Source organism: Mobula hypostoma, chromosome 24 (assembly GCF_963921235.1).
Source record: "Mobula hypostoma chromosome 24, sMobHyp1.1, whole genome shotgun sequence".
Lineage (NCBI taxonomy): Eukaryota > Metazoa > Chordata > Chondrichthyes > Myliobatiformes > Myliobatidae > Mobula > Mobula hypostoma.
The window spans coordinates 25,699,831-25,726,180 of NC_086120.1; the positions used below are offsets into that span (position 1 = coordinate 25,699,831).

At 44.3% G+C, this 26,350-nt stretch overlaps 1 protein-coding gene across 7 annotated transcripts; it reads left to right on the forward strand.

Moving 5' to 3' along the window:
- On the forward strand, positions 1 to 24,497 carry LOC134337464 (kelch-like ECH-associated protein 1A). 7 transcript variants are annotated; one of them, XM_063032500.1, is made up of 9 exons: positions 1 to 474; positions 2,081 to 2,252; positions 3,452 to 3,589; positions 4,728 to 4,822; positions 8,636 to 9,784; positions 12,709 to 13,385; positions 20,826 to 21,031; positions 21,599 to 21,775; positions 23,480 to 24,497. In XM_063032500.1, exons 5-9 carry the CDS (start codon positions 9,218 to 9,220, stop codon positions 23,671 to 23,673), a joined length of 1,821 nt encoding a protein of 606 aa, XP_062888570.1. In that variant the 5' UTR covers positions 1 to 474; positions 2,081 to 2,252; positions 3,452 to 3,589; positions 4,728 to 4,822; positions 8,636 to 9,217; the 3' UTR covers positions 23,674 to 24,497. The 7 variants fall into 7 exon arrangements, with proteins under 7 accessions (XP_062888570.1, XP_062888567.1, XP_062888571.1 ...); XM_063032497.1 differs by lacking the exon at positions 2,081 to 2,252; XM_063032501.1 differs by lacking the exons at positions 2,081 to 2,252; positions 4,728 to 4,822.
- The last annotated feature ends 1,853 nt before the right edge of the window (positions 24,498 to 26,350 follow it).

The following is a 26,350-nucleotide window of genomic DNA, read 5'->3' on the forward strand; positions in this document are numbered from 1 at the left end:
CGCACACACAGGCGCCAAAATGCAAAGTCATGCTGATGACTGGAAAAAAAATGCAACTAATTCAGCCGAAGGCCGTCGTTTGTTGGGACTCCCCATTGGACGGAACCCAATCCAGCCACACCCTCGACCTGTGGCGCCCGGACAAATCGGCCCGGTGTGGCTGTACATTAGTCGCAGTTGCCGCTCAGGGTCGGAGGTAGGGTCAGGGGCAGTGGGCTGGGTCACCAGTACACTTCGCGGTTCGGGCCAGGACGAGCACTCCGTGCTGAGTTACGTTCAGTGGCTTGCTGCTACACATTGAGCTGCTTCTTGGACCGCTGTCAGTTCCAGTTTGTAATCTGTGTGAGAGGGGACCGGAAGCTGTGACTTTTCCCGCAGTCGGAGTGCCTCGAAAAGACAAGCACTCAGAATCAAACACTGAAGGACGGACGTCGGATTCGATCCCGGGATCGCCCGGGGCTCTCGTTATTCCAGGTAAGGTAGTCAGATTTGCTATCTGTAGCGTTCCCGATAAACCAGCTAAGGAAGAGTAGACAGTGGAAAACTCGACCGCCAGATTGGGCACAGGATGATCCAAAATAAAAACAGTATCACAATGACCAGAGAATTGTTTCAGTTCATACTGGTTGAGGGGTCTGGAAAAATGAAAAACTGTAGATGCTGGAAATACTCGTACGGTCCTTCAGCGTCTGTGGAGAGAGAGTGCAATGAAGCTTTGGCTCAATGGCCCGACAGCAGAACGCTGGGAAGATGGCGAAAGGGCATATTTTAAATTGGACAAAAGAGAGGACTATGACCTCTTTGAACTGTTGTATTGAAATGATCTGTATGGATGGAATGCAAAACAGAAAACTTTTCTCTGTACCTTGGTACATTGGACAATAACAAACCAATTGACCTAGTGCAGAGAGAGCACAGGCTGTGGTGGCAGAGGTCAAGTTCAGACCCTGACTAGAATGCCAAAGGCTTATTATGTCCAGCTAGTCTGTGGCGAGGAGAATCTAAAAGAAATCAGAGGGAAAGGAAATGCAAAGTGCTGGGCAGTGAGATAATGAACTGTTGCTGGAAATCTGCAATAAAAGAAAACTTCCAGCTGTCAGACAGTATTGTTGGAGAGAATAGAAAGTGAGTTAATAGTGGACAGTTTTGACTAACTGTGTAGAGTCCCTTAGAGCACAGAAATTACCCCTTCAGCACAACTCATCCATGCTGACTGAGTAGTCTAACTGAACTAATACCAGTTGTCTGCCTTTGTCCTATATCCCGCTAGGTGTTTCTATCCATGTAATATCCAAATGCCTTTTAAATGTCATGATTCTACCCACCCGCATCATTTCCCCTGACAGCTCATTCCTTATACCCATTATTCTGTGGGAGGGGGGAACATTTGCCCTTCTGCTCCCCTTTCAATTGTCCCCGCTCGTTTTCAATCTATGCCCTCCAGCTTTGGACCCCTAATCTGGGAAAAAGACTTTGGCTATTCACTTTATCCGCAATCTCTCATCCCTCAGCCTCCTATACTCCAGGGGGGAAATAGTCCTAACCTGTCCAGCCTCACTTTGTAACCCACGTCCCGGTAACGTTTTTGCACCCTCTCTTGTTCAGCAACATCCGTCGTAAAGCAGGGTAGCGAGAACTGCACACAGTACTCCAAATGTGGCCTTAGTGTGTCTTGATCATTGAAATTGTTGAATTAATACTGAGGCTGTAATGTGTCCAGATGGAAGATTAACTACTGTTCCCTGAACTTTCATAGCAGTAGAAAATGAACTTGAGTGTGGCTGATGATTAATAGGGCAGCCAGCTGGAAGATCAGGATAGCTCTCCTGAAGTGAACTAAGGCATCTTACAAAAAGTTTATTCCATCGTCTTATCTCCACGGTAGACATGACAACACAGTAAGCACCAGACTAGAGGGATACCAGTGAATCAGTGCTTCATCTGGAAAGAAGTCCCATTCTTTTCTTTGATACCGTTTCATGTGGTCTGTTTCAGCCATAAGTCAGAGGGGCTTCAGTTTAATATTGCAACTGAAAATTGGCCGTATTGGGTTGAGTCACACTCCCTTGTGTCTCACCAGGAATGCGTCTAATGTCACTGGAGTGTGGCTCTGACTCAGGCAAGAATGTCACAGCTGACCCAGATTTTCATCAGATTGCAAGAATGTTCAATAATTACACCATTTCCAGACAGCCCACACTTCTGCTTGAAGTTTAACACAGTGCCACATTACAAATTATCTACATGATTGGGTGAGTCTTGCGGCCTGACAATAGTATGACCTAGATTTGCCCGTGATGTTGTGACATCTTCCATAGCTCAAGATTTTAAAGAAGTTATTATTCTAAAGCTCCGTTTGTATTGATTACATAATACAGTGGATTCCAATTAATCGGGACACATTGGGATCAGAACATTTTGACCCAATGAAGTGGCTGCACTAATTAGCCAAAGTTTTGTGGAAAAAGTTACAAAGGTATAGACAAGACAAATGGAATAACAAATTATGCTTTTAAATTAAATTCAGACCTCAAGACTGTGTATCAGTTCCTAATAGTTATCAATGGAGGAATTCAACCAGCGTACACGATGAACAAAATCAGTGCAGACACCGAGTGCAGATAATGAAGTGCCTTCATACAATGCTATTGAAGATTGCATCATCTTCATTTTCATTGTAACATTCAAGGTGTTTGTCGATACCTTCAAATTCTTCATAATTCCTAACTTGTTGAAGTAGGGAAATCATTTTATTTTCACTCCCGGCCATTTCTCCATCTCCATGCCTGAATGCTTGAAACTGCGGTGAGCAAAACAGTTCAGAATTGTCTTGTTTCTCACTAATTATCAGTGACAAAAATCACTGCTTTTTGAGCACAAACATACACAATTGATGCTATTTAAGGCTGTTCACTCTAAGCGCGGTGTAAAGTCTAATGGCCACACAGGGGCACATGACTGATGCTAGTTAGAACTTGTTCAGCAACAGTCTCCTGCCCCAATTAGGTAGTTTGGTGTCCCAAATAAATGAAGGGAAATCTGGCAATTTCCTCGATTAGATTTTGTTCTTTAAGAGTTGTCCCAAATACGCAGCTGCCTCCATTAACCGATGACCCAATTAATCCACTGTATGTGAAGATTAGCTATTATATAACTGGTTGGTAAATAGCACTCCTGTATGACTTCTCTGGGTGCAATATCTTGGGACATCCTGGCGTTATGCAGTAGAAATGCACACACACTTTACTTCCTTCCTTGTTAACGTCAAACTGAAACTTAACCATTCAAAGCATTTTTAGAAGCTTGGAAATTGCTCCAGGCGCTTTGTGCTTTCTGATTAAAGGAACCAGCCACTGCAGTTACTGACTCCTGTTGCAGTTTAAGTCACCATCTACATAACTTCAGTCCCAGAGCCAAAGTAGCACTTTCTGAAGCTTAGTCACTGTTGCAGGAAATGGGGACACCGCAAGTATTCACAAGCAACACAGCGTTAACTGTCAGATAATTTACCCCATGGTCATTGGCTGCAGAACGGATATTATCCTGATCGTTCAGTGTTGGGATCTTTTACGTCAACCTGAGAGAGCAGGTAACTTTACTTTTACACCTCATCCAAAGTGGTACCTGTGACAGTGCAGCACTCTGCTCAAGTGTCTGATCTAGCATTCTGTGTTCCTGCAGTTGTACAAGGCCTTGGTGAGACCACACCTGGAGTATTGTGTGCAGTTTTGGTCCCCTAATCTGAGGAAAGACACTCTTCCCATAGAGGGAGTACAAAGAAGGTTCACCAGATTGATTCCTGGGATGGCAGGACTTTCATATGATGAAAGACTGGATCGACTAGGCTTATACTCTCTGGAATTTAGAAGATTGGGGGGGGATCCGATTGAAACGTATAAAATTCTAAAGGGATTGGACAGGCTAGATGCAGGAAGATTGTTCTGGATGTTAGGGAAGTCCAGAACGAGGGGTCACAGTTTGAGGATAAAGGGGAAGCCTTTTAGGACCGAGATGAGGAAAAACTTCTTCACACTGAGTGGTGAATCTGTGGAATTCTCTGCCACAGGAAACAGTTGAGGCCAGTTCATTGACTGTATTTAAGAGGGAGTTAGATATGGCCCTTGTGGCTAAAGGGATCAGGGGGTATAGAGAGAAGGCGAGTACAGGGTTCTGAGTTGGATGATCAGCCATGAGCGTACTGAATGGTGGTGCAGGCTCGAAGGGCCGAATGGCCTACTCCTGCACCTATTTTCTATGTTTCTATGACCTGCAGAGGGATTTGAACCCACATCATTCTGACACAGGTGCCATCCACTGAGCAAAGGTTGACACGGGGACAACAGAATTCCCCTGAGTTCCCTGGCTGCTAATTATTTGCCAGTTGGAACTCTTTATGTGCTCTTTATCATCGTATGGCAGCTTGCTGTGTGCATTTTGGCTCCATGTTCCTTCCATTCTGTCAGTGACAGCGCATCAGAGAGTCTTTTATTTGCTGTAATATTCTTTGGGGTGCTCTGTAGATGTGCATTGGAGGGTCAGATTTTAATTTGGCCAGGTTTACCCTAAAATATTATGTGAGTCGCAGAATACGTAAAAACAGTTCTGATGAAAGGTCAATAACCTGAAGCCTTTAACAGTTTATCTCTCCACGGATGCTGCTTGAATTGATTATTTTTAATTCAGTAAATTTTTGCTTTTCAAGCTGGGGTGCTTTCTCGGTTATACAGGTCAGCCCACTAATCATCTGTAGATTCCAAATTCAAAGTGAAGAAGAGCATTGTGCAGACTCACAGAACTGTGTAGCAGGTTCACGATGAACAAGGTACGTCGGTACTAATTGCATTTAGCCCATATCTGTCTAAACCTATCCAAAAATCTCTTTAAGTTTCGTGATTTTCATCTCCTCTGGCAGCTCGTTCTATATAGCCACCATCCTCCTTGCCCTTTCAGTCAACTTTAAATTGTTCCCTAAACCCACCCAGTCTTAAACTAATGTTCTCTAGTTGTAGACTCCCTTTTGTTAATTATTATAAGATATAAGCACAATATCTTCTTGGCACTCCCTCACATTAAAGTGTCTGTTCCGCACAATAAATACTGAAAGTCATAACTGTGTGCTTTGAGGATTGGCGGTGGTGTCGGCTGTAACAGTGGTATTCAGAATGTTGAGCTCGGTTAGATCAAAACAAGAGTGGCTAGAAGGGAATATTTGCAGAGCAACTGTTTACCTAAGGTGTGTAAAAAGGACCAGTCAAGAAATTCAAAGGGTTTGTCTCTTCAACGCTTTGCAACTCTTTTTTTAAAAACAGGATCCAAACTTTAAATGGCATTTGCTAACTACTTCCTTTTCCTTGAGGTAGGTATCTGTTATTTCTTTCATGCCCTTTTATAGCCCCTGTATGCCCCAAAGTGCATTGGAGCGATGAAGGTATTTTTTAGTGTGTAGGAAATGCAGCAATCTTTTTATGTACATGGCCCCACAAAAAATGGAAATTGTATATGACTAGAAAATCTGTGAGGTAAATTTTGCTGTAGAATACCCAGTAAAACTTCTCTGTGCTTGCTTGAGATGGTGGTGTGGTATATTTGACCCTTAAAGGGTAACAAAAGTCTCATCTAAAAAGAAGTGTAACTCCGTCACAGATGAAACGATCAATTCTGATTATATGCCTGGTGATATGGGTGTTGTGCTCTGGTGAGGGTGGGGGGGGGGGGGAATCAGTAGCTGTTAGCCCTGTACCTCATGGATCAGTAACAGTTATAATACTTTTTCAGTTGGACTAAGCAATCCGGTTGTGTATAGCCCTACCCTGCCGAGTTTTGAAGACCACTTCCAGTTCTGCAGTTGCTCGGGTGTGGAGTTGAAAGTGTTAACTACCGTCTGAATTCCACAGTTGCTGATGAGCAGTGACTAATCAAAAAACAGGCAATTGCTTTATTCTCACTTATCATGTGACTTTGCAGCATGTAAAGAGAAATTGAGGAGGGAGGTACCTTTACAAAGGGGAGAATCATTTCTAAAACTCTGCATTATTCATTGAGGAATACCCTGAGCTGATTTATGCTTGTGTTGCTTGTGCCACCTTTGTTAGTTCAGTGTTTTAAGCTTCTCATTGTATGGTTGGCATAACTGTGTTCCCATTTAGTTGATTCCAAACACCAAGCAGGCTGGGAACTCCAACGCGTGCCCATCAAACTCCTTGTGGCAATAACTAGAGGCTCATTGGCCATTTGCAAGTTCTCCAGTGTTCTGTCAATGTGTCATTTTGGTTAGCGCTGTAAAATTCTCTTGGAATCAGAACTTGAGAGAGTAAAAGTTGAGAGGTGATTTTAATATGTTTGATTACTACATTCAGTGCTCAAAATTTGATCTTCCCCTGCTCTGGAGAAATCAAATGCAGATCGGGCTAGCATGATAGAGAATACCTCCTTTATTCTGCAAGAGTGCTGCCAGACCTGCAGTTGCCTGTCACTTTAATTCTCCAGCCCATGGCCCCTTTGTCTCTGCCTCTTGCACTGTTCAAATGAAGTCGAAGATAAAGTCAACAACCCGCACTGCAGGCCTCCAGGACTCAACACTGAATTAATTTCAAATAGCCATCCTTTCCAGTTTATACCAGAAGTGTCCTGTTCCGATCAAGGGTTATCACCCTGCGATATTCCCTTCTCCACAGATGCTGTTGCCCTACTGTGAACTGTAGTTACTGGAAAGTGGAAGTAAAATGCAATACTTTGTCTCTTGCTCTACCAGTATTTTTTTCTGCTTTTGCCGCCTTCATTCATCTCCTATTTCTGTCTCTTCCAGAATGGATCAGCTGTGAGTAACAAGCCTTTACCTCTTCCTGTCAGTCAGCACCAGCACCATCTGTGTCATTCACCCTCTTTTAGTCTCTCTCTTTCCTACCTTGTCTGTGTTCTCTCCACCCTTCCATGTTTCCTCAACTTTGCAAATTAAAACCTGTTTAGTATCTAACTCTTGGTTAGTCTGAAGCGTTATCTTCGATCTGGTCAAGATGCTGCATTTTCTGCTTTTATTTCAGATTTCCGCTGTCTTCAATTTTCTCTTTGCCTGTTTTTCTCTCCCTCACAAAATGCCCTGATCCTCAGTCGACATCATTAAAACAGATTTATTGTCATCACAGTATGATTATGTGTGGATCTTCCCATGCCTCATTTAGTAGGCACATGTCTGCCATCTTCCATTTTGTATTTCAGATTTCCAACATCTACAGATTTTTTCTTCTTTGATAGACATCAATAAACATGTAAATTGAAGTTGCCAGGGAACAGGAACCTCAATGTCATGGCAGCTAGTGGAGTGGGTGTGGGAAAAGATTTTGTTAAGCCTACATAAAAAAAAAGCAGGACTCAAAAAGGTTGAACATGCTGGGAATAATACTCTGAACTGAGTCTATTTCAATGCAAGGAGTATTGTAGGTAAGGCGGAAAAGCTTAGACTATGGATCGGCATGTGGAATTATGCCAATTATAGCCTATAGTGGCAAAAATGGATCCAGAATCAAAATAAAACAATTGTTGCAAACCTGCAGCTCCAGACAGAGTTATTATACTTGCGTGACACCCACAGCTCCAATGATTACTCCGAAGAGTTGAACTCCCTATTCTGATCCTTTATTAGCAATTAGCAAACATACGGTTAAGCATTATGGAGCACTATCACAGCGGTCAGCAGAGATATGACCTCTGTCGGTCCCAAGCTACAAACTGCAATTAAATAAGCATGAAGATCGCTTTTACCACACCCCCACTAATGTGACTAGTTAGCATAATACATGTAATAAACATCAGCAGAGACTACATGGCTCCTGCATAGCCACTAGTGAGACTTGGCTGCAAGAGGGGCAGGACTGGCAGCTCATTGTTCCAGGGTTCTGTTGCTTTAGATCTGATAAGAGCGGGAGGGATTAAAGAGGGACGGGTGGCATTACTAGTCAGCGCTGGATGGGATAGAACTTGTCAAATGCATTCAGGAAAGTTTCCGTAATCAATATGTAGAGGTCCCAACTAGAGAGAGTGTGATCCTGGTCTCCTATTAGAAACAAAACCGGGAAGGTGACAGGAGTATGTTTAGGGAAACAACTTTGCATCTAGTGATCACATTAGTTTCAAGCAAATTATGGAGAAGGAAAGGTCTGGTCCAGAGGTTGAGATTCTGAGTTAGAGAAAGGACGATTTTGATGGTATCAGAAAGGTTCTGGCGAGAGTGGATTGGGGCGGTCGTTATCTGGCAAAGGTGTGCTTGGTAAGTGGGAGGCCTTCAAAAGTGAAAATTTGAGAGTACAAAGCTTGTGTGTTCCTGTCAGAATAAAAGGCAAGGCTAACAGGTTTAGGGGACTGGTTTTTTGAGAAATACTGAGGTTCTGGTTAAGAAAAAGAAGGAAGTACCTAGCAGACATAGGCAGGTAGGAATAAATGAGGTACTTTATGGAGTGTAAGAGAGCACTTAAAGGAAGAAATCTGGAGGGCAAAAAGAAGCCATGAGGGGTGTGTGTCTGTGTTTGTGTGAGAGTGTCTCAGGCACAGAAGGTCCCAACACCTAATCAGTATTTTAAAAGTTATTGGCGTTATGTTTTTCACAATAGACTGACGTCAGCTCTCTTTCCTTTGTGTACAGTGTACTCTGTGGTTTCATTTGGAAGGATTCCGTTAGAACTGTTCAGCTTGGAGAACATGCACTTTAACTGCTGAGGACATCTCCTCCTCCATCTTTTCGCCATTGAGTCTGAACACAGGAGTGTGTTGTTACTGAAAGGAAAAGGTTGCAGTCTGATCACCAAAGCTCATGTCAAGCACAGCCACAGACTCTCCTGCATTCCAGTCTGCCGATGAGAATACGAGACAATGTGACATCTCAAAATGGAATTGCGATCAGTAAATGGGGAACTAAATCTTAATTTCAGTTGATCCAGATTTGCTGATTAATCTCCTTAACCCATACTGTACTAATCTTCTTGTCTGCCTTCTCCCACACAAAATCTCTGAGCCATGAGGGGGAATCTCACTCCCAGAACATAAAAGGAAGAATCTAGGATAAGTAACCGATTTTGTTGGATTGACGTTGAGCAGGCAATGAGGATCGAGGACCTCAGTGCTAGGGCTATGACCTGAGACCCAGTAAGAGAAAGCTCCCAATAAACTGCTGGCAAGCAGCCGTTCCTGTGTCGAAGAGAGGGGGAAAGGGGCCCCAGTGAATTAAATGTTCTGCTCCAGGAGGAGAGACGGCAGGTGGTTGGTTAATGTGGCAGCGGCTGATATCCCATCCTTAAAGAGGCACGGGCACATGGATCACGATCTGACGTGCCACCCTTGCCAGGCGTTGGCTGTGATGCACGACATGAGGCGGGACAGGCAGCTGTGCGACGTGACGCTGCGCGTGACCCACAACGGGAAGGAGCAAGTATTTGCCGCTCACCGGCTGGTCCTGGCCGCCAGCAGCCCCGTCTTCCGGGCCATGTTCACCAGCGACCTGAAGGAGCACCAGGCCTCTGAGGTGGAGCTGGAGGGTATCGAGCCCAGGGTGATGGAGTCCCTGATCGAGTTTGCCTACACCTCCCTGATCTCAGTGGATGAGCAGTGCGTGCAGCAGCTGATGCTGGCCGGCAGCATGTACCAAGTGGAGGGTGTGATTAACGCTTGCTCCAACTTCCTGGTCAAGAACATGGACTCATCCAACGTCATTGGCATCTGCCAGTTTGCTGAGCAAATTGGCTGCACCAAGCTTCACCAGAAGGCCAAGCAGTACGTCAACATACATTTCACGGAGGTAAACCTGGCAAAAAGGGGTTTAGCTGTGGCCGTACAAGGTGCTGGTTTCCCTTGACCAGTTCAAGGGCATTCGGGGTTGGACAGTAAAATTGGTCCACCCGGAATGTCCGAGTCCTGAAAATAACATGAAAAGAATTCCTTGTTGAACCCGAGGTTAGGGTTAACTCACTAATTGTCGCCCCACTGTTCTGTCGCTGCTCCTCAAAGACCATACCAAAGGCATCAATCCTGATCAGCTTCCCAGTGTTTTCTCAACAGATTGCCCATTTCACCAGACATACCTTGAGTCCTTTTCCTCTGAATAATTATATTTGACTTCCATGTGCTCTTGCTTCTGCACTTAGTGGTTTGAATTTCAAGGAACCATAAACCAGAATCAGGTTCATTATCACCGGCATGTGTCGTGAAATTTGTCAACCAGTCGCCTAATAGGGTAGGTAATGGAATCCTTAGTCGAAGTTACAGTAGAGCAACATCTATAAATTGGAAATATATTAAAACTGATCGGTGGTTTATTTCAACTAGCAATGTACTTTCAGTGATCAGCTACTAGTGATGAGAGTTCTGCCCCGTCAGCTTCTGCATCCAACACCTCATCCTCTGCAACTTATGCCACCTCCAAAGGGATCCCACCATTAAACATATCTTTACCTCCCCTTCCCCTCTCCACTTTCCGCAAGGATCGCTCCCTCTCCGATTCCCTTGTCCATCCGTCCATCCCCGCTAATCTCCCTCCTGGCACTTATCCCTGCGAGTGGCCTGAAAGCTTCACCTCCTCCCTCACCTCCATTCAGGGCCCCAACCAGCCCTTCCAGGTGAGGCAGCAGTTCACCTGCAAACCTGCTGGGGTCGCCTATTGTGTCCAGTACTCCTGATGGGGCCTCTGCTATGTTGGTGAGACTCTTTGTGAATAGGCGACCGCTTCCTCAAGCTGCTCTACTCTATCCGCCACAAGTGGAACCTCCCAGTGGCCAAACGTTTTAATTCTGATTCCCCCTCCCATTCTGACACATCGGTCCATGGCCTCCTCTTGTGCCAAGATGAGGCCACCCTCCGGGTGGAGGAGCAACACCTTGTATTCTGCCAGGGTAGCCTCCAATCTGATGGCATGAATATCGATTTCTCCGTCTGGTGAAAATTTTTCCCTCCCCCTCCCCTCTTCTTCTATTCCCCACTCTGGTATTCTACTTCTTCTCACTTGTCCCTGGGTCCCCTCCTCCTTCCCTTTCTCCCATGGTCCACTCTCCTCTTCTATCAGATTCCTTCTGCTCCAGCCCTTCACCTTTCCCACCTATTTGGCTTCACCTATCACCCTCTAGCTAGCCTCCTTCCCCTCTCCCCACCTTCTTGTTCTGGTGGCTTCTCCTTTCCATCCCAGTCTGAAGAAGGATCTCTCGGCCCAAATCGTTTACTGCTTATTCATTTCCCTGGATGCTGCTTGACCTTCTGAGTTCATCCAGCATTTTGTGTGTGTGGCTTAGTGCTTGATCAGCCTCATTCCAAGATTTATGTAGGAAATAATTTACTTGAATTTCCAAAAAGCGTTTAAGGCACAAGAACTGAAAATCTTAAGGAGGATTATAACCCAGATAAGATGTAGAATGCGGAAAAGAAAACAAGGTCGGCATTTGTTACCTGGAGTGGCAAATGATGGCCACAGGGATGGGATCTGGAGTCACTTTGGTCCCTTACTTACATTAATAGTTTGAACTTGGGAGTTGGGACTGCAATTTCATAATTTCCAGATGATGTTGAATGGGGGATGTACCTGTATTGAGGAAGACATTGGGAAATTAATGTTGGAAATTGGTAGTACAGTTTATTATAGAATATAAGGGTGTAAATGATTGAAGGATCTGGGCACATACAACACAATCATGCAGGCTAACAATTAAAAAGACACCATAACACTGAGGTTCGAGAGGGATGGAGTTTAGCTGTTAAACCAGACTTCTGCAGTGTGTACATTTCTGGTTTCAAATGTTACAAAGAAAATGCAGTGACACTAGGGTACATGCAAGAAAAGATTCCGGAACTTGGAGATTGTACCTGTCTGAAGAATTGAACATGCTGTGGTTGCCTTCTCTACAGCAGAGAAGGCATTAACCAGCCCTGGCAGAGTCCAAAGATGTTCCCTCTTGTGACAAGAAACTGCAACTGGGGACATCAGTGCAAGGTACATTCTGCAGGAATATTTTTCCTTTGAGCGGTAACTCAACGCCAGAGACACAGAGTGAGGTGAAAAGCAGAAGTGTGATTAAAGGAAAGCTGGATAAATAAATGAGTTTTTTTAAATTAACAAGGATATGATGTTTTGGAGAGGATGTGGGAGATGGAGATGGATGCTTATGAAGTGCAGAAAAGTCAACATTGATCACATAGTCTATATCTTTGCTGCAAATACTTTGTATCACCTGCAGACTTTAAAACAGCGGTTCCCATCCTGGGGTTCATGAACACATTGCTTAATGGTAATGGTCAATGGCATAAAAGGAAGGTTGGGAACCCTGCTTTAAAATGATGTCCAGTTTGCTAATGTATATCCAAAAGGCATTGGTCCAAGTACATGCTTCCCTCCAGTCTCCGAAATAACTGTGTTAGTTATCCTCTACCAATAACTTGGTCCGTTCAGAGGCTACGGCCTCCTTTAAACCCTTGCCTTGCCTTTTGTTAAGCTGTATAATGTGCTGCTTTATCGATCAGAATGTTTTGCAAGTGCCAATACGCAACGTTTAATTCTCTCTCCTTTATTCTTGGCTGTCCTCTCTGCTTGTCTCATTTTCATTCTGACTATGTTCCATTTCTCCACTCTGCACCACACCCTCCTGTACCTCCTGTGAGCTCGTCATTCCCCACTCCCTCCCTGCCCCGACCGCGATACCGTCCCAGGCTCTGCCCTGAGCTATGCTTTGTCTTCATCAGGTGATCAAGGAGGAAGAATTTTTTAACCTGACGCACTGCCAGCTACTGGATCTCATCAGTCAGGATCAGCTGAATGTCCTATGCGAGACTGAAGTCTACAAGGCGTGCATGGAGTGGGTGCGCTGGGATCTGGAGGGACGAGCGCAGTACTTTCATGCCCTGCTTAATGCCCTGCAGATCTATGCCTTGCCCCTGCGCTTCCTCAAGCACCAGCTGCAAGTGTGCCCAATCCTGGACAAGCTGAACCTGTGCCGGGATTTCCTCTCCAAGATCTTCCAGGAGATGAATCTACGCAAACAGCTGCCCCCAGTCAGGCAGAGGGGGAACAAGCTGATCTACGTGGCTGGTGGCTATTGGCACCATTCTGTGGCCAACATGGAAGCATTCAGCCCCAGGACAGGACAGTGGCTGAAGTTGGCAGATATGCCAGTGCCAAGGAGCGGCACAGGCACCTGTGTGGTACTGGGGCTCTTTTACACAGTGGGTGGCAGGAACAACTCGCAGGGTGAGAATGTGGACATGGACGCGCTGGACTGCTACAACCCCTTGACCAACAAGTGGACCCAGAGGGCACCCATGAGTGTGCCCAGGAACCGGGTTGGAGTCGGGGTGATCGACGGAGTCATCTACGCTGTCGGTGGCTCCTGTGGCTCCTTGCACCACAGGAGCGCAGAGAAGTAAGTGACCATGAGAGCCATGGGCACACACTGGCAGTGGGCAGCGTCTTTGTGCAAATGACACGCTGGATGGGTTGAGGGACTGGGTGGGGAGGACCAAGTAAATTTCCACCTTCCTCCAGTGGTTTTTGACACAGCAGTGTAGATGCAACAGTATTGGTTAGAGACACTTATCTTTGAAACGGGCTCAATATCTATACCAACCATCAGGTTTCTAGCCTACTATGCCTTGTGATAAAATAATCCAATAATGAATATGAAAATGAGAGCCACAACGCTGATGTAGGAAATACAAAGACAATTATTTTATAGGAAGATATAAGACAATATATTTTATAGGGATCATGAGGTATTTGAATACATGAGTCATTAAACATGTAAATAGAAATATTCTGACGAGGCATCGACTCATCAGAATATTAACTGAGGCTCAGAGTAGGATATTTCTTTGAACACAATTTCTGCAAATGCCAGGACAGGTGTGAAGGAGCTCTGTCAGAGTCAGAATCAGGTTTCATATCACCGGCATATGTTGTGAATTTGTGGTCTTTGCAGCAGCACTACGATAAATACATATTGATAGAAAAAACTGAATTACAGTCAGTATATATACGACAGTTAAATAAGTTGTGCAAAAATAGAAATATAAAAAGTAATGAGATAGTGTTCACGGGTTCAATGTTCATTCAGAAATCGGATGGCAAAGGGGAAGTTGCTGTTCCTGAATCGTTGAGTGTGTGTCTTCAGGCTCCTGTACCTCCCTCCTGATGGCAGTAATGAGAAAAGGGCATGTCCTGGGTGATGGAGGTCATTAATGATGGACGCTGCCTTTCTGAGGCAACACTCCTGGGTACTCCAGAGGCTAGTGCTCATGATAAAGCTGACTAAGTTTACAAATCTCTGCAGCTTACTTCAATCCTGTGCAGCAGCCCCTCCACACCCCATACCCCATACCAGTCGGTGACACAGCCACTTAAAATGCTGTCCACGGTACATCTGTTAATATTAGTATTTACAAACTAGAGTTAAGAAAAGGGAATTAAGCAAACATATTCTGAAATATGAGAGTTAAAGTTTTCATAGATTCCCTTAAAGTGCAAAAGTTAATTTTCATCCTGCTGCAAAGCTACACAATATGTAAATACAAAACCAGCAGGTTGTCTATTGAGCTTAGTCCACAGAGCATTCTGTCTGAGTTAAGAGGTCAGGCTCTGGAGCTGCTGTGCAAACTGTGCCTTGTTTAGGTTAAGAAGTTGATCCTGTCAGTGGTCTGTTTAGAGTCAAGGGGCACACACTTAAACTTAGGGCAAAAGATAAGGGATTGTGAGGGAAAACAGTTTTTAATATGCCAAGAGCAGTAATGATCTGAAACTTGTAGAGGTGTTGGAAATAATATCAATCGATTGTTTCAGAAGACATTTAGTTAGACGCTTCAGAAAGAATAATTAACAGGGTAAGAGTAAGACCATAAGACATTGAAGCATAACTGGGGCATTCAGCCCATCTGCTGACCATTTATCAATGGAACTAGGATTGCAAACACACTACACAACTCATAATTAATCAAAGTTCACACTTTATTGGCTCTGCACAAACAACAATGAAACTTTGTTGACCCCGGGCCAACAACTTAGAACATAAATTCTACTGTTCTCTTTGTATCAATACTCACTCAGACCACTTCTCCAAGTTATAACACCAGAATTGGGTACAGTGGCATGCAAAAGTTTGGGCACCCCTGGTCAAAATTTCTGTTACTGTGAATAGCTAAGGGAGTAAAAGATGAACTGATTTCCAAAAGGCATAAAGTTAAAGATGACACATTTCTTTAATATCTTAAGCAAGAAAACTTTTTTATTTCCATCTTTTACAGTTTCAAAATAACAAAAAAGGAAAAGGGTCCGAGCAAAAGTTTGGGCACCCTGCATGACAGTACTTAGTAACACCCCCTTTGGCAAGTATCACAGCTTGTAAACGCTTTTTGTAGCCAGATAAGAGTCTTTCAATTCTTGTTTGGGGGATTTTCGCCCATTCTTCCTTGCAGAAGGCTTCTAGTTCTGTGAGATTCTTGGGCCGTCTTGCATGCACTGCTCTTTTGAGGTCTATCGACAGATTCTCGATGATGTTTAGGTCAGGGGACTGTGAGGGCCATGGCAAAACCTTTAGCTTGCGCCTCTTGAGGTAGTCCATTGTGGATTTTGAGGTGTGTTTAGGATCATTATCCTGTTGTAAAAACCATCCTGTTTTCATCTTCGGCTTTTTTACAGACGGTGTGATGTTTGCTTCCAGAATTTGCTGGTATTTAATTGAATTCATTCTTCCCTCTACCAGTGAAATGTTTCCCGTGCCACTGGCTGCAACACAAGCCCAAAGCATGATTGATCCACCCCCATGCTTAACAGTTGGAGAGGTGTTCTTTTCATGAAATTCTGCACCCTTTTTTCTCCAAACATACCTTTGCTCATTGCGGCCAAAAAGTTCTATTTTAACTTCATCAGTCCACAGGACTTGTTTCCAAAATGCATCAGGCTTGTTTAGATGTTCCTTTGAACCTTTTGAATAGAACTTTTGCTCCGGGCCCTTTTCCTTTTTTGTTATTTCGAAACTGTAAAAGATGGAAATAAGAAAGTTTTCTTGCTTAAAATATTAAAGAAATGTGTTGTCTTTAACTTTATGCCTTTTGGAAATCAGTTCATCTTTTACTCGCTTAGCTATTCACAGTAACAGAAATTTTGACCAGGGGTGCCCAAACTTTTGCATGCCACTATCCCCCACTGGCCAGATGATTGATCCTCCTCCCATCTCCTGGCATGGGGGTTCCTCCTTGTGATGGTGGGTCTCTGGAGAGAGTTATCGCTATCTGGTATCTGAAAACCTCTGCTTTTATATTCAATCCTTACCAGTTGTTGCATTTCAGTGTTATTCGTGATAGGTCATCTGACTGACCTTTATCACCTTCTCATTGGCTCTAGTCCAAGCCAGTGTCCATTTATTGACCTTCTTCCGCAAGTGACAACTGACAACTGGTAATTTACGGCTCTTTGTTTAAAATCAGTCACAAAACCAGCAACCAGCTTGAATCATTCAGGGCAGACCCAGACCCTACAGTCACAAACCTGCATGCTATATCCAACCAAAGAACACCTCACAAATATCTCCATATGTGGAAATGATCTCTGCTCCATCAGATTACCAGGAGCATCACTGTGTCCACTTTAAAACAGTAATCAAGCCAAGCAACTTCAGTCCACAAGATGGAGGATGTAGAGCCACTTTACAAAATGGCAGCCTCCATTCCTTCGACCTCATTTTAAGAACAAAGACAATTGGTTCCACTGTCTTCGACCCATTCAAATTAGACCTTTTCTTCCCTATTTTAATTCTGCCATGTCCAACACATTGAGTCTGCACTGCCTGTCTATTATCCCCCTCAACGCCATTCTCCTGCCTTCTCCTCATAACCTTTGAAGCCCTTACTGATCAAGAACCTATCAAACGCTGCTTTAAATATACCAAATGACTGGGCCTCCATAGCCATCTGTGGCTATGAATTCCACAGATCCACCACCCTCTGGCTGGGTAAATTCCTCTTCATCTCTGTTCTAAAGGGACGTGGCTCTATTCTGAGGCTGTGCTCTCTGGTCCCAGACTCCCCCAAAACAGACTCGAAGAGCAATGTGCAGTGGAAACAGGTTCTCCATCCCAGGATACTGATGGATCACAACATTAGGAACTTCTTATGTGCTGTGAGATTTTAATGAAAATTTGGAAAAATAACCAAAAGCTCCCGAATAATTACAACAACAAAAAAATATAATGGATGCTGATTTCCATTTCAAAGCAGATGGATGTCATGTTCTGTAGTGGAGTGATGAAAGTGTGTCTGTGTACTGAATTCTGCCTGGTTATTGCACCCAAAGGAGGTTAGGCTTAGATCAGGTGTAGGCCGGATACACTGGAGTGCATATAGGCTGGAAAGGTTGGATAATGAGGACAATTTGCAGAGACTGTATTTTATTTCTCCTAGATTAAGGGATGATTTCAGGTAAGGTGAGTAAGGTTGAGGCCTCGTATCTAAGAATGGTTGCACTGGCATTGGAGAGGTTCGAGAGGAGGTTTGTGAGAATGATCCCAGGAATAAACCAGTGTGTGGAGTGTTTGTTGGCTCTGGGACTGTGCTTGCTGGAGATTAAAAGAATGAAGGGGGGTGGATCTCATCGAAAGCTAGTGATTTCTGAACGACATAGATAAAAGTGGATACGGAGAGGATGTTTCCAATAGTGGGAGGGGCTAGGACCAGAGAGCACAACCTCAGTATACAAGAGCAGATAATTGGGAGGAATTTCTTTAGCCAGAGGATGATGAATCTGTGGCATTCATTACCACAGGTGGCTGTGGAAGCCAAATCATTGTGTATACTTAAAGCAGAGATTGATTGGTACTTGTTTAGTAAGGGCGTCAAAGGTTATGGGGAGACATCAGGGGAAAAGGATTGAGAAGGAAAATAAATCAGCCATGATCAAATAGCAAAGTAGTTTCGATGGGCTGAACGGCCTAATTCTTCCTGTGTCTTATGGTCTTATGATCAGTCAAGTTGCCTAGGTACAGAGAGAAGGTATCTATTGTGGTTGGGGATGGTGGATATCAGGAAGTTCTGCAAAAACTCGAGGCTGGGGTTGAATTGAAGTGTATTGAAACTGGGCTTGAAGTCTTGTTGGGTGAGAATAACAATTCTTCAGAACCATGAGTCACCAGTTTCTGCTTATGTGTTCCTGTATCACTTCGCTCTGATTCTGTCCCCATAGGGTTCAGCTAGACTTGCTTGTGAAGCATGAAAGGGCTAATCATTGCAATTGTGGGAATGTAAGAAATAGGAACCAATGTAGTAGGTTACGTGGTCCTTCGGGCTTTCTCTGCCATTGCCCGATATCATACTGATCTTCCTAAAATGGCATTTTCCTGCACCATCCCTAAACCCATGATTCCTTTGATATCCAGAAATCCATTGATTTGTTTCGAATGACCTTAGTGAATTAGCCTCCACGGCCCTCTGGTTTTGAGAATTTCAAAGACTCTCCACCCTCTGGGTGAAGAAATATTTCCCATATTAGTCCCAAGTGGCTTTCTCTTAATGCTGAGAATGTGGGTTCCATTCTGCAGTCCTCACTCAGAGAAAGCACATTCTTTGCATCCCACCTGTCACTTCTGTAGTAATTTTCTTCTAAAGAATTAGTGCATATATAGGACTTGTCCATTCAACCAGTCCTCACAGAGGAAACCCGTCACCCAGGGAATCATTTTATTATTCCCTGTATGTAAATACATCTTTTATGTAAGGTGATTAAAATTGTACACACTAGTCCCAGTATGATCTCAGCAGTGTCCTCCACAGATGCAGCAAGATTTCCTTACTCACATATTCAAGCCTTTTGTTAATAGCAATTTGCCTTCCAATTCGCTTATTGAACTTGTATGAAAGCTTTCTGCGATGTGTGTGTGGGAACACTTGGACACCAACATTCCCAATTTTCAGCATTTAAGTAATAAGTTTTTCTTTTTTTTTTGCACCAAAATAAATAATTTAACATCTTTCCATATGTCATTTGCATGTCTGTTCCCACCTTGAAGTTTCCTCGCTATTCACATTCCCACCTAGTGCAGGAAATCATAAACACAAGAGATTCTGCAGTTGCTGGAATCCAGAGTAACACACACAAAATGCTGGAGGAACTCAGCAGGTCAGGCAGCATCTATGGAGAGGAATAAAGAATTGATGTTTCGGGCCGAGACCCTTCATCAGGACTGGAAAGGAGAGGGGAAGAAGCCAGAATCACAAAGTGGGGGGAAGGAGAAGGGACACAAGCTGGAAGGTGATCGGTGAGACCAGAGGAAGGGGAAGGTGGGTGAGTGGGAGAGGGAGGATGAAGTGAGAAGCTGGGAGGTGATAGATGGAAAAGGTAGAAATTCTACACCTAGTTTAGTCAAGAAATGTGCCATTTGACCCTCTCGACTAAATCACTGAAATGGATGATATAAAGCAGGGGTCCAAGCACCAGCCCTTGACACACAGAGAAAGATTTGTTTCCCCCCACTGTTAGCTAGCTGTCCAATAACAAATTCTCAGTCTGCGTCAGTATATCAGCCCCAGCTCTTAGTGCTGTGACCTTGTTGATCAGCCTGCATAGACCTAACTTAAAGTTTGAAACTCCAAATACCATTATGCAGTTTATCTGTGCTCTCACCATTTATCTCAGCCACCTGGCTTTCATGGGCAATGAAGGATGCCAACTGCGTTAGGATTGCTCAGAAACGTTGCTGATGTACTTTGCTCCATTATTCGAAGCATAAACCTTTCAATTAACAATGTTTTCTTACTCTAATATTGTTTAGCCTTGCAGAATCGATGTGAAATGCAACAAACATAGATCAAGTGAATGAAAATTTAAAATTCTGCCGATGCTGGAAATAAAAACGGAAGATGCTGGAGAAACTCGTGTCAGACTGTATCTGTGAGAAGAGAATTAATGTTTCAAGTCAAAGATCTTCCAGCATGTTAACCCCTTCTCTTCCCACAGATGAGAATTTCCAGCACTTTCTGATTTTATTTTAAAATTGATTGAATACCCACATAAAATACCGAATCTTCAAAGATGCTCCTGCTAATCAAACAACAATTGCACTGCCCTAATGTATAGGCATACTGTAAATAAACCAGAAGTGCCTATTTGCACTTATTTTGCATAATCTCAAACAGGAAATTTTATTTCATTATTTTCATAAAATCAAACTTTCACTAGTCAGCTTAGAATTCTGGACGTGTGAGAGCTTGCTATAGTTATGGCCTCAGCCAACTCCAAAGTATTTGTCAAGAGTGATTTTCCATTCATAAATCCAAGTTAAGTCTGACCATTTTATTTCTCTATTCAAGGTGCTATGTTCCTTCATTCTATATTCCAGTATTTTCTCTTGTTAAGTTATCAGGTCGGTAATTCTCATTTACTTTCCTCCGCGTTGAGGTAGTGAAGTTACGTTTGCTATCTTCCAACTGCAGGAACTAAATTTTGACCAATGACAACCAGATCATTCACTATATTGACTTGCATTCAAAACTTGGGGAGCCGGTTATTTGGTCCTTGGAGTTCATTTGCTTTTGTTAGTGCCGCTAGAAATGTGTGAATGAGCTTTGGGTGAATAAGTTTCTGTGCTTCCTGTGAAGTTAACCAGTCCTAGCATCCAAAGGCCAACATTCACTTGGAGGAAGATGTCTTGGGCAAGTCCTGGTCAATTCGGCAGTCCGCTTGATTCCCAAACTCCCATTCACTGTAAGGAGAGAGGGGAGGAGCATTTACCACAAGGCACTGGGGTCAAAGTGAAAGTGTGGAGTCAGGAAATGTTACTGCCAAGATTATAGTGTGTGTACTTGCATTCATTCACTTATAGGTATGACCCAGAAACAAACCAATGGAAACACATAGCGCCAATGGGCACACGACGCATAGGAGCTGGTGTGGCAGTGTGGAATGGACTTCTCTACGTGGTGGGTGGATTTGATGGGAATAACCGATTGGACAGTGTGGAATGTTACTATCCTGAGAGGGACGAATGGAGGTCGGTCACCCCAATGGGATCTGTTCGTAGTGGAGCTGGTAAGGCTCATATTGGAATATACTGGGGAAACTCCGGTACCTTCTTTCATAATTACTTCGCTTACAATCACCAGCACTCCCCAGTGAATGGTTATCGACCTGAAACGTTAACTCTACTTCTCCCTCTGCAGATGCTGCCTGACCTGCTGAGAATTTCCATCATTTTCTGTTCTGATTTCAGATTTAAACCATCAATAGATTTTGACCACCAATTTCTTTCTTATTACCATCTTGTCAATAGTTTTTTTTACTATTTGTTGGATGCAAGTAACCCAAAAGAATAACAGAATCTGTTCACAAGGCTCACTTGTTTGGGGGTGTGGAAATTATACTTGTCACATAAAGCTCTTGTGTAGAGCCCCATCTGGGCTTACTGCATTGGATGTGGGAGCTCACACCTCAGGAAGGACACCTTAGCCAAGGCAATGATTCACCAATTGTTATACCTCTGATGAAAATGTTGAATTATGCAGTAGCCTTGCATTCCCTTCAGTTTCGAAGGTGACGGGACATGGTGGTGGTGGTTTATATACCATCTCTGTTTGACCTTTCTTCATTCCTTCTCAGGTGTTGTCACATTGGGCAATCATATCTACATTGCTGGTGGTTACGATGGTCGGGAGCAGATTTCATCGGTTGAACGTTACTGCACAGAGGATGATAGATGGGAGTGTGTTGCCAGTATGAAGCACAGTCGGAGTGCAATGGGAATAACTGCATTTCAGGGAAAGATTTACACGCTGGGTAAGAGCTTTGTTGATAAGCAATTGAAACGTCATGGGATTGCCTTGCTCTCTCTATAGCCCAGGAAGGAGGACACACTTGGCCTCTAACCCCTCTATACACTCACATCCACATACAGTTAATCAGTTAAAATTAGCCTGCACCTCTTAATCCTTTGTATTCTACAGCCTCTCCAGTTAATGAAACTTGCATTCACAAAATGCTGGAGGAACTCAGCAGGCCAGGCAGCATCGAGGAAAAGAGAACAGTCGACTTTTCGGGCTGAAACCCTTCTGCAGGACAGCGAAGGGTTTTGGCTGGAAACGTTGACTGTACTCTTTTCCTAGATGCTGCCTGGCCTGCTGAGTTCCTCCAGCATTTTGTGTGTGCCGCTCAGAGTCCCGGCATCTGCAGATGTTCTCTTGTACGTAACTTACACTCTTAGCTCTAGTAACTTGTTCCTTACATTAAATATTGCACATCGTATCAATATTTCCCCCATATGATGAAGTCTCTATTTTTTCACGAGGTACAATAAACCCCAAGGTGTCTAAGCCACATAAGGAGATATGAGGCAAGACTTCAGTATTGGTGTGCTCCATGCTCCTGAATTTTCTCCATAGCCTCTTGTTAACCACGTCCTTCTGGGGTTTGACTCCAAAAATACATCTCTTCAATAAGGACTCTTGCTGAGAACTTGGAAGTTGTACTACGGTTGCAATCAAATGGCTTGGACTTGTCTTCGAGGAATGCTTATGAAACAAAATTTGACACCAAGCACAGAGAGAGAGAGAGAGAGAGAGAGAGAGAATAGTACAAAGGCAAAACCTGAAGAGGCTGTGGAGAGGGAAACAGCAGGCGTTGCATTGGACATGAGAAGATAATCAGGGCAGGTGACCTTTTGTTTGGTTAAAGAAGTGGATTTTAAGGAATGGCTTAAAATAAAGCAGAAGCTGAGAAAATCCGGGAGAGAATTCCAGAGCTTAGGAGCAAAGGGCAGCAATGGTGCAGCCATTAGATTCAGGAACAAGCAACAAGCCAAACTTGGAGGGCTAGGTTCACAGAGGGTTGCAGTGATCTAACAGTGTTGACCTGGCTTGCTTCAGAACTGGATGTGGCGGAGATAAAGTTTAACTGAAGGAGCATGATAAGTGATGTACACACACAGGGCTGTCAGGTGAATGCACAACTCCCCGTGTGTGTGAAGACCGGTATCTAAAATCGGCATCAGAAATGATCACCAGGTATTGAGGCAGAATGTTACATATTCACAAAGCATCAGGCATGGTTGGTCTTTACAGTGCAATTATTGGCATGATGGCTTCAAGGAGAGTTGGGGGACTAGGAGGATTTTCGTGGGAGCAGACGTTTTTAAAACATCCTTGGAAATTCATTGTGATATAGAGTTTACTAATGAGAGAATAGAGTCATTTCTTCACACAGATTTTGCTCAGGGAGTGATTGAGGAGAAGGTTAATGTATGTGGGAATAATGAGATTAATATACAGGGGATTAGTTTCGGACTGGACCATCTAGAGAGAATAAGAGAAATTAGTTTTGGATTGTTCTAGGAGAGATGCACAGATACAATGGGCCAAATGGCTTCTCCACTGGCAGCATTATCTCCTGTGTCCCATTTGACCAGTTGAATCCCGCCATTGACATTTCTTCGACTTCATTTTCTTGACGTTAATATTTGAACTGTCATTTTCTCCCATGGCATAGGTGGTTTTAACCAGGAAGGGTTCCTGGACAGTGTTGAGTGTTACGACCCAGAGAAGAATGAATGGACCGAGGTGACCACCATGCCTACTGGGCGAAGCGGGGTGGGAGTCGCTGTCACCATGGAGCCCTGTCCGAGAAACCTGACTCCCACCCAGACGATGGAGACAGTTGCCCCCACCCTCATTCCCAGCTGATAGTGTGGGAAAATGACTGGGGTTGGCCATCTCCCCTTCCCTCCTCCGCCGTCCCGGCCCACTCACTGCTGCGGGGCCTCAGACTGTCTGGCGCAGTACGAAGCCCTGCAGAGAAGGAGGAGTGAAACCAGAAGAGATCCGTCCCCTGGGACTGAGGCTGTGCCGTAAACAGGAAAGCAGGAAGCTGAATTTGGCAGAGAATGAAACTCTGCTTAAAAGCACCAATCAGGATTGGAAATGACTGAAGTCTTGTTATTTTTGTCTTGCCATTTGAACAGGAGCTACAGGGATATCTGGCAATATACGAGGCAAGATTTCCAGGGCAGCTGCACAATATTGTTAGTAATTCGCCAGCATATCTTTACTTCATTTGTTAATATTTTGTACAGTAGTATAAAGGACTTTCACTAAACCCGGTGAGTGTGAAGAGTGTGGCAGACAGAACTGGCGAGTTTCAGCTTGAAACATTACAGGCTCCTCTGACGCCAGTTTTCGATGCACTCAGTCTCTGCTGCTATACTTGATCCCTGACCCACACTCCGCACTAAAGAGTGAGCCAGATGCTGAACTGTCAGGATTTCTGAATAATCAAGAGTCTCAACCTATTTGCCACTGCTATGCTGAGGAAATGGATCCCTCATTTCAGCCCCACGTGACCTGTCTCTCATTTTGAGACCTTTCAAATCAACGGCCAAGGGAGAAGTACTCCTTCCATCTCTCCTATTGACAATCTCATTGTAAATACTGTTGATAACTGTACATTACTTCAGAGATAAGTTATGTTTCTTGTAGAAAATTCTCAACACTTCAACAATAAACCATAATGTGGAATTTGCCTGTGCCCTGGTTCATGCCTTTACACTTCAGGACACCATGCCATCCCAGGAGAGATGTTTCCAATAGCGGGAGAGTCTCGGACCAGAGGGCACAGCCTCAGAATACAAGGGTGTCCCGTTAGAACAGAGGTGAGGAGGAATTTCTTAGCTGGAGGGTGGAAACTCAGTGAAATTCATTACCACGAATGGCTATGGAGGCCACGTTATTGGGTATACTTAAAGCAGAAGTTGATAGGTTCTTGATTAGTTGGGGTGTCAAAGGTTACTGGGAGAAAGCGGGAGAGCGGGGTTGGGAGGGATAATAAATCAGCCATGATGGAATGGCAGAGCAGGGTCGATGGGCAGAATGTCTTAATTCTGCTCCAGTGCCTTTTGAACACAAACCCTAGCAGGCATCTGGGTTCCTGTCCAATGGCAATTTCTTGTGTAGGAATGAGTTAATGTCATCAGTATTTAGGATCGCGAATGAACTTACAATTAAACGGGAGCCCATATCCTGGCAAGCTGGCCAGTACGTTTGGGACCGATTGCTCAGCAAAGTGCCGTTCCTTATATCATGAAGAGTGCGGTGTTTGGAGAGGGATGATTCTTTTTAGGTACATTGCCACTTTAAGTGTAATATGATAAGGAGCTGAGCCGATCCCTTTCCACTTTAAACAGTGAGGGTGCCTGGTGACTGCCAAGAACCTGGCAATGACAATGTGAGGAGTCCGTTTCAAGGATCCCCTACACAATGTTGTGGGCCCCACTGGAAAAGGTGAAGGATAATTGAACTGGCCCCATCAAACCTCGGTCAAGGCCAATCTCGTGATACCTTGCGCCCTCTCCCTCTCTTTCTACGCTGGTTTATCATCCCTCTGTCAGATTCTGTGATTCTGTCTGTGTAACCTCAGTATTTCACAAATCTTAAATCAAGGAATTACCAGACTGGGGGCTGAGATAAATCTCCCGAATTGTGAGTGGGTTAAGAAATATACTATATGCAGCAAGTCAGGCTCCTCAGTTAATGTACGGTATTTCAAAAATCGTTCTGTCTGTGTCCCAACTTGCCTTCAGCCTGATTACTGGTATGCTGCTTCCTGAATAAGCAAAGCCAATAATTTTCCCCTCCGTTTTAAATTTTCATGGTTGCCTTTCTTTTCTTAGGTGTTGGATGCACCTCCCATCCTGCACTCATCAATACCTCTGCTCCTTCGATTATCCCCAGTTTCCTTCGCTCCACCAGTGGCAGAGGGTTTAACCTCTGCAGCCCCAACCTGCCAACGCTCCCTCCCAGAAACGTGTTCCTTAAAACCTACATTTTTTTATCCCCAGGGTTCGGTCTCCTGTCCTGATATCTCCCTGTGCGGCTCAGTGTCCGGAATTACCTGATAGCCCGGGGAAACACCTTGGGATGTTGGCGATGTTATATCTCAGCAACCGTCCACTCTTTCCCGCTGCGAAACCTTTGATCTCTGAAGGGAGGCTTGGGAGTGGAGCTTGGGAACTTCAGGGTGGTCCCCGGAATGTGTCCAATAACATTAGCAGCCTGTAATTAGCCAATCTGCAGGAACAAAAACAATCTGTAAATATAATACAAGTTGGAAGGAGGCGTGGAGGATCGATGTGAGTGAGTGGAGGATTGGTGACGTGTGCAGGGCGAGTGTAACGTGAAAAGCGTGTGTGTAATGTACAAAGGGTGATGTTTATGGAGGCGTGGAGCCTATTTACCGTTCGGGCTGTGGGATACGGTCGGGGCTTGTCAGAGAAACCAGAGGGGGCTGCTGGTTTTGACCTCCCCGCCGGCATTCGGAACACCGAACACGGGATCACAGCCCCAATGCACGGGGAGGTAATACATT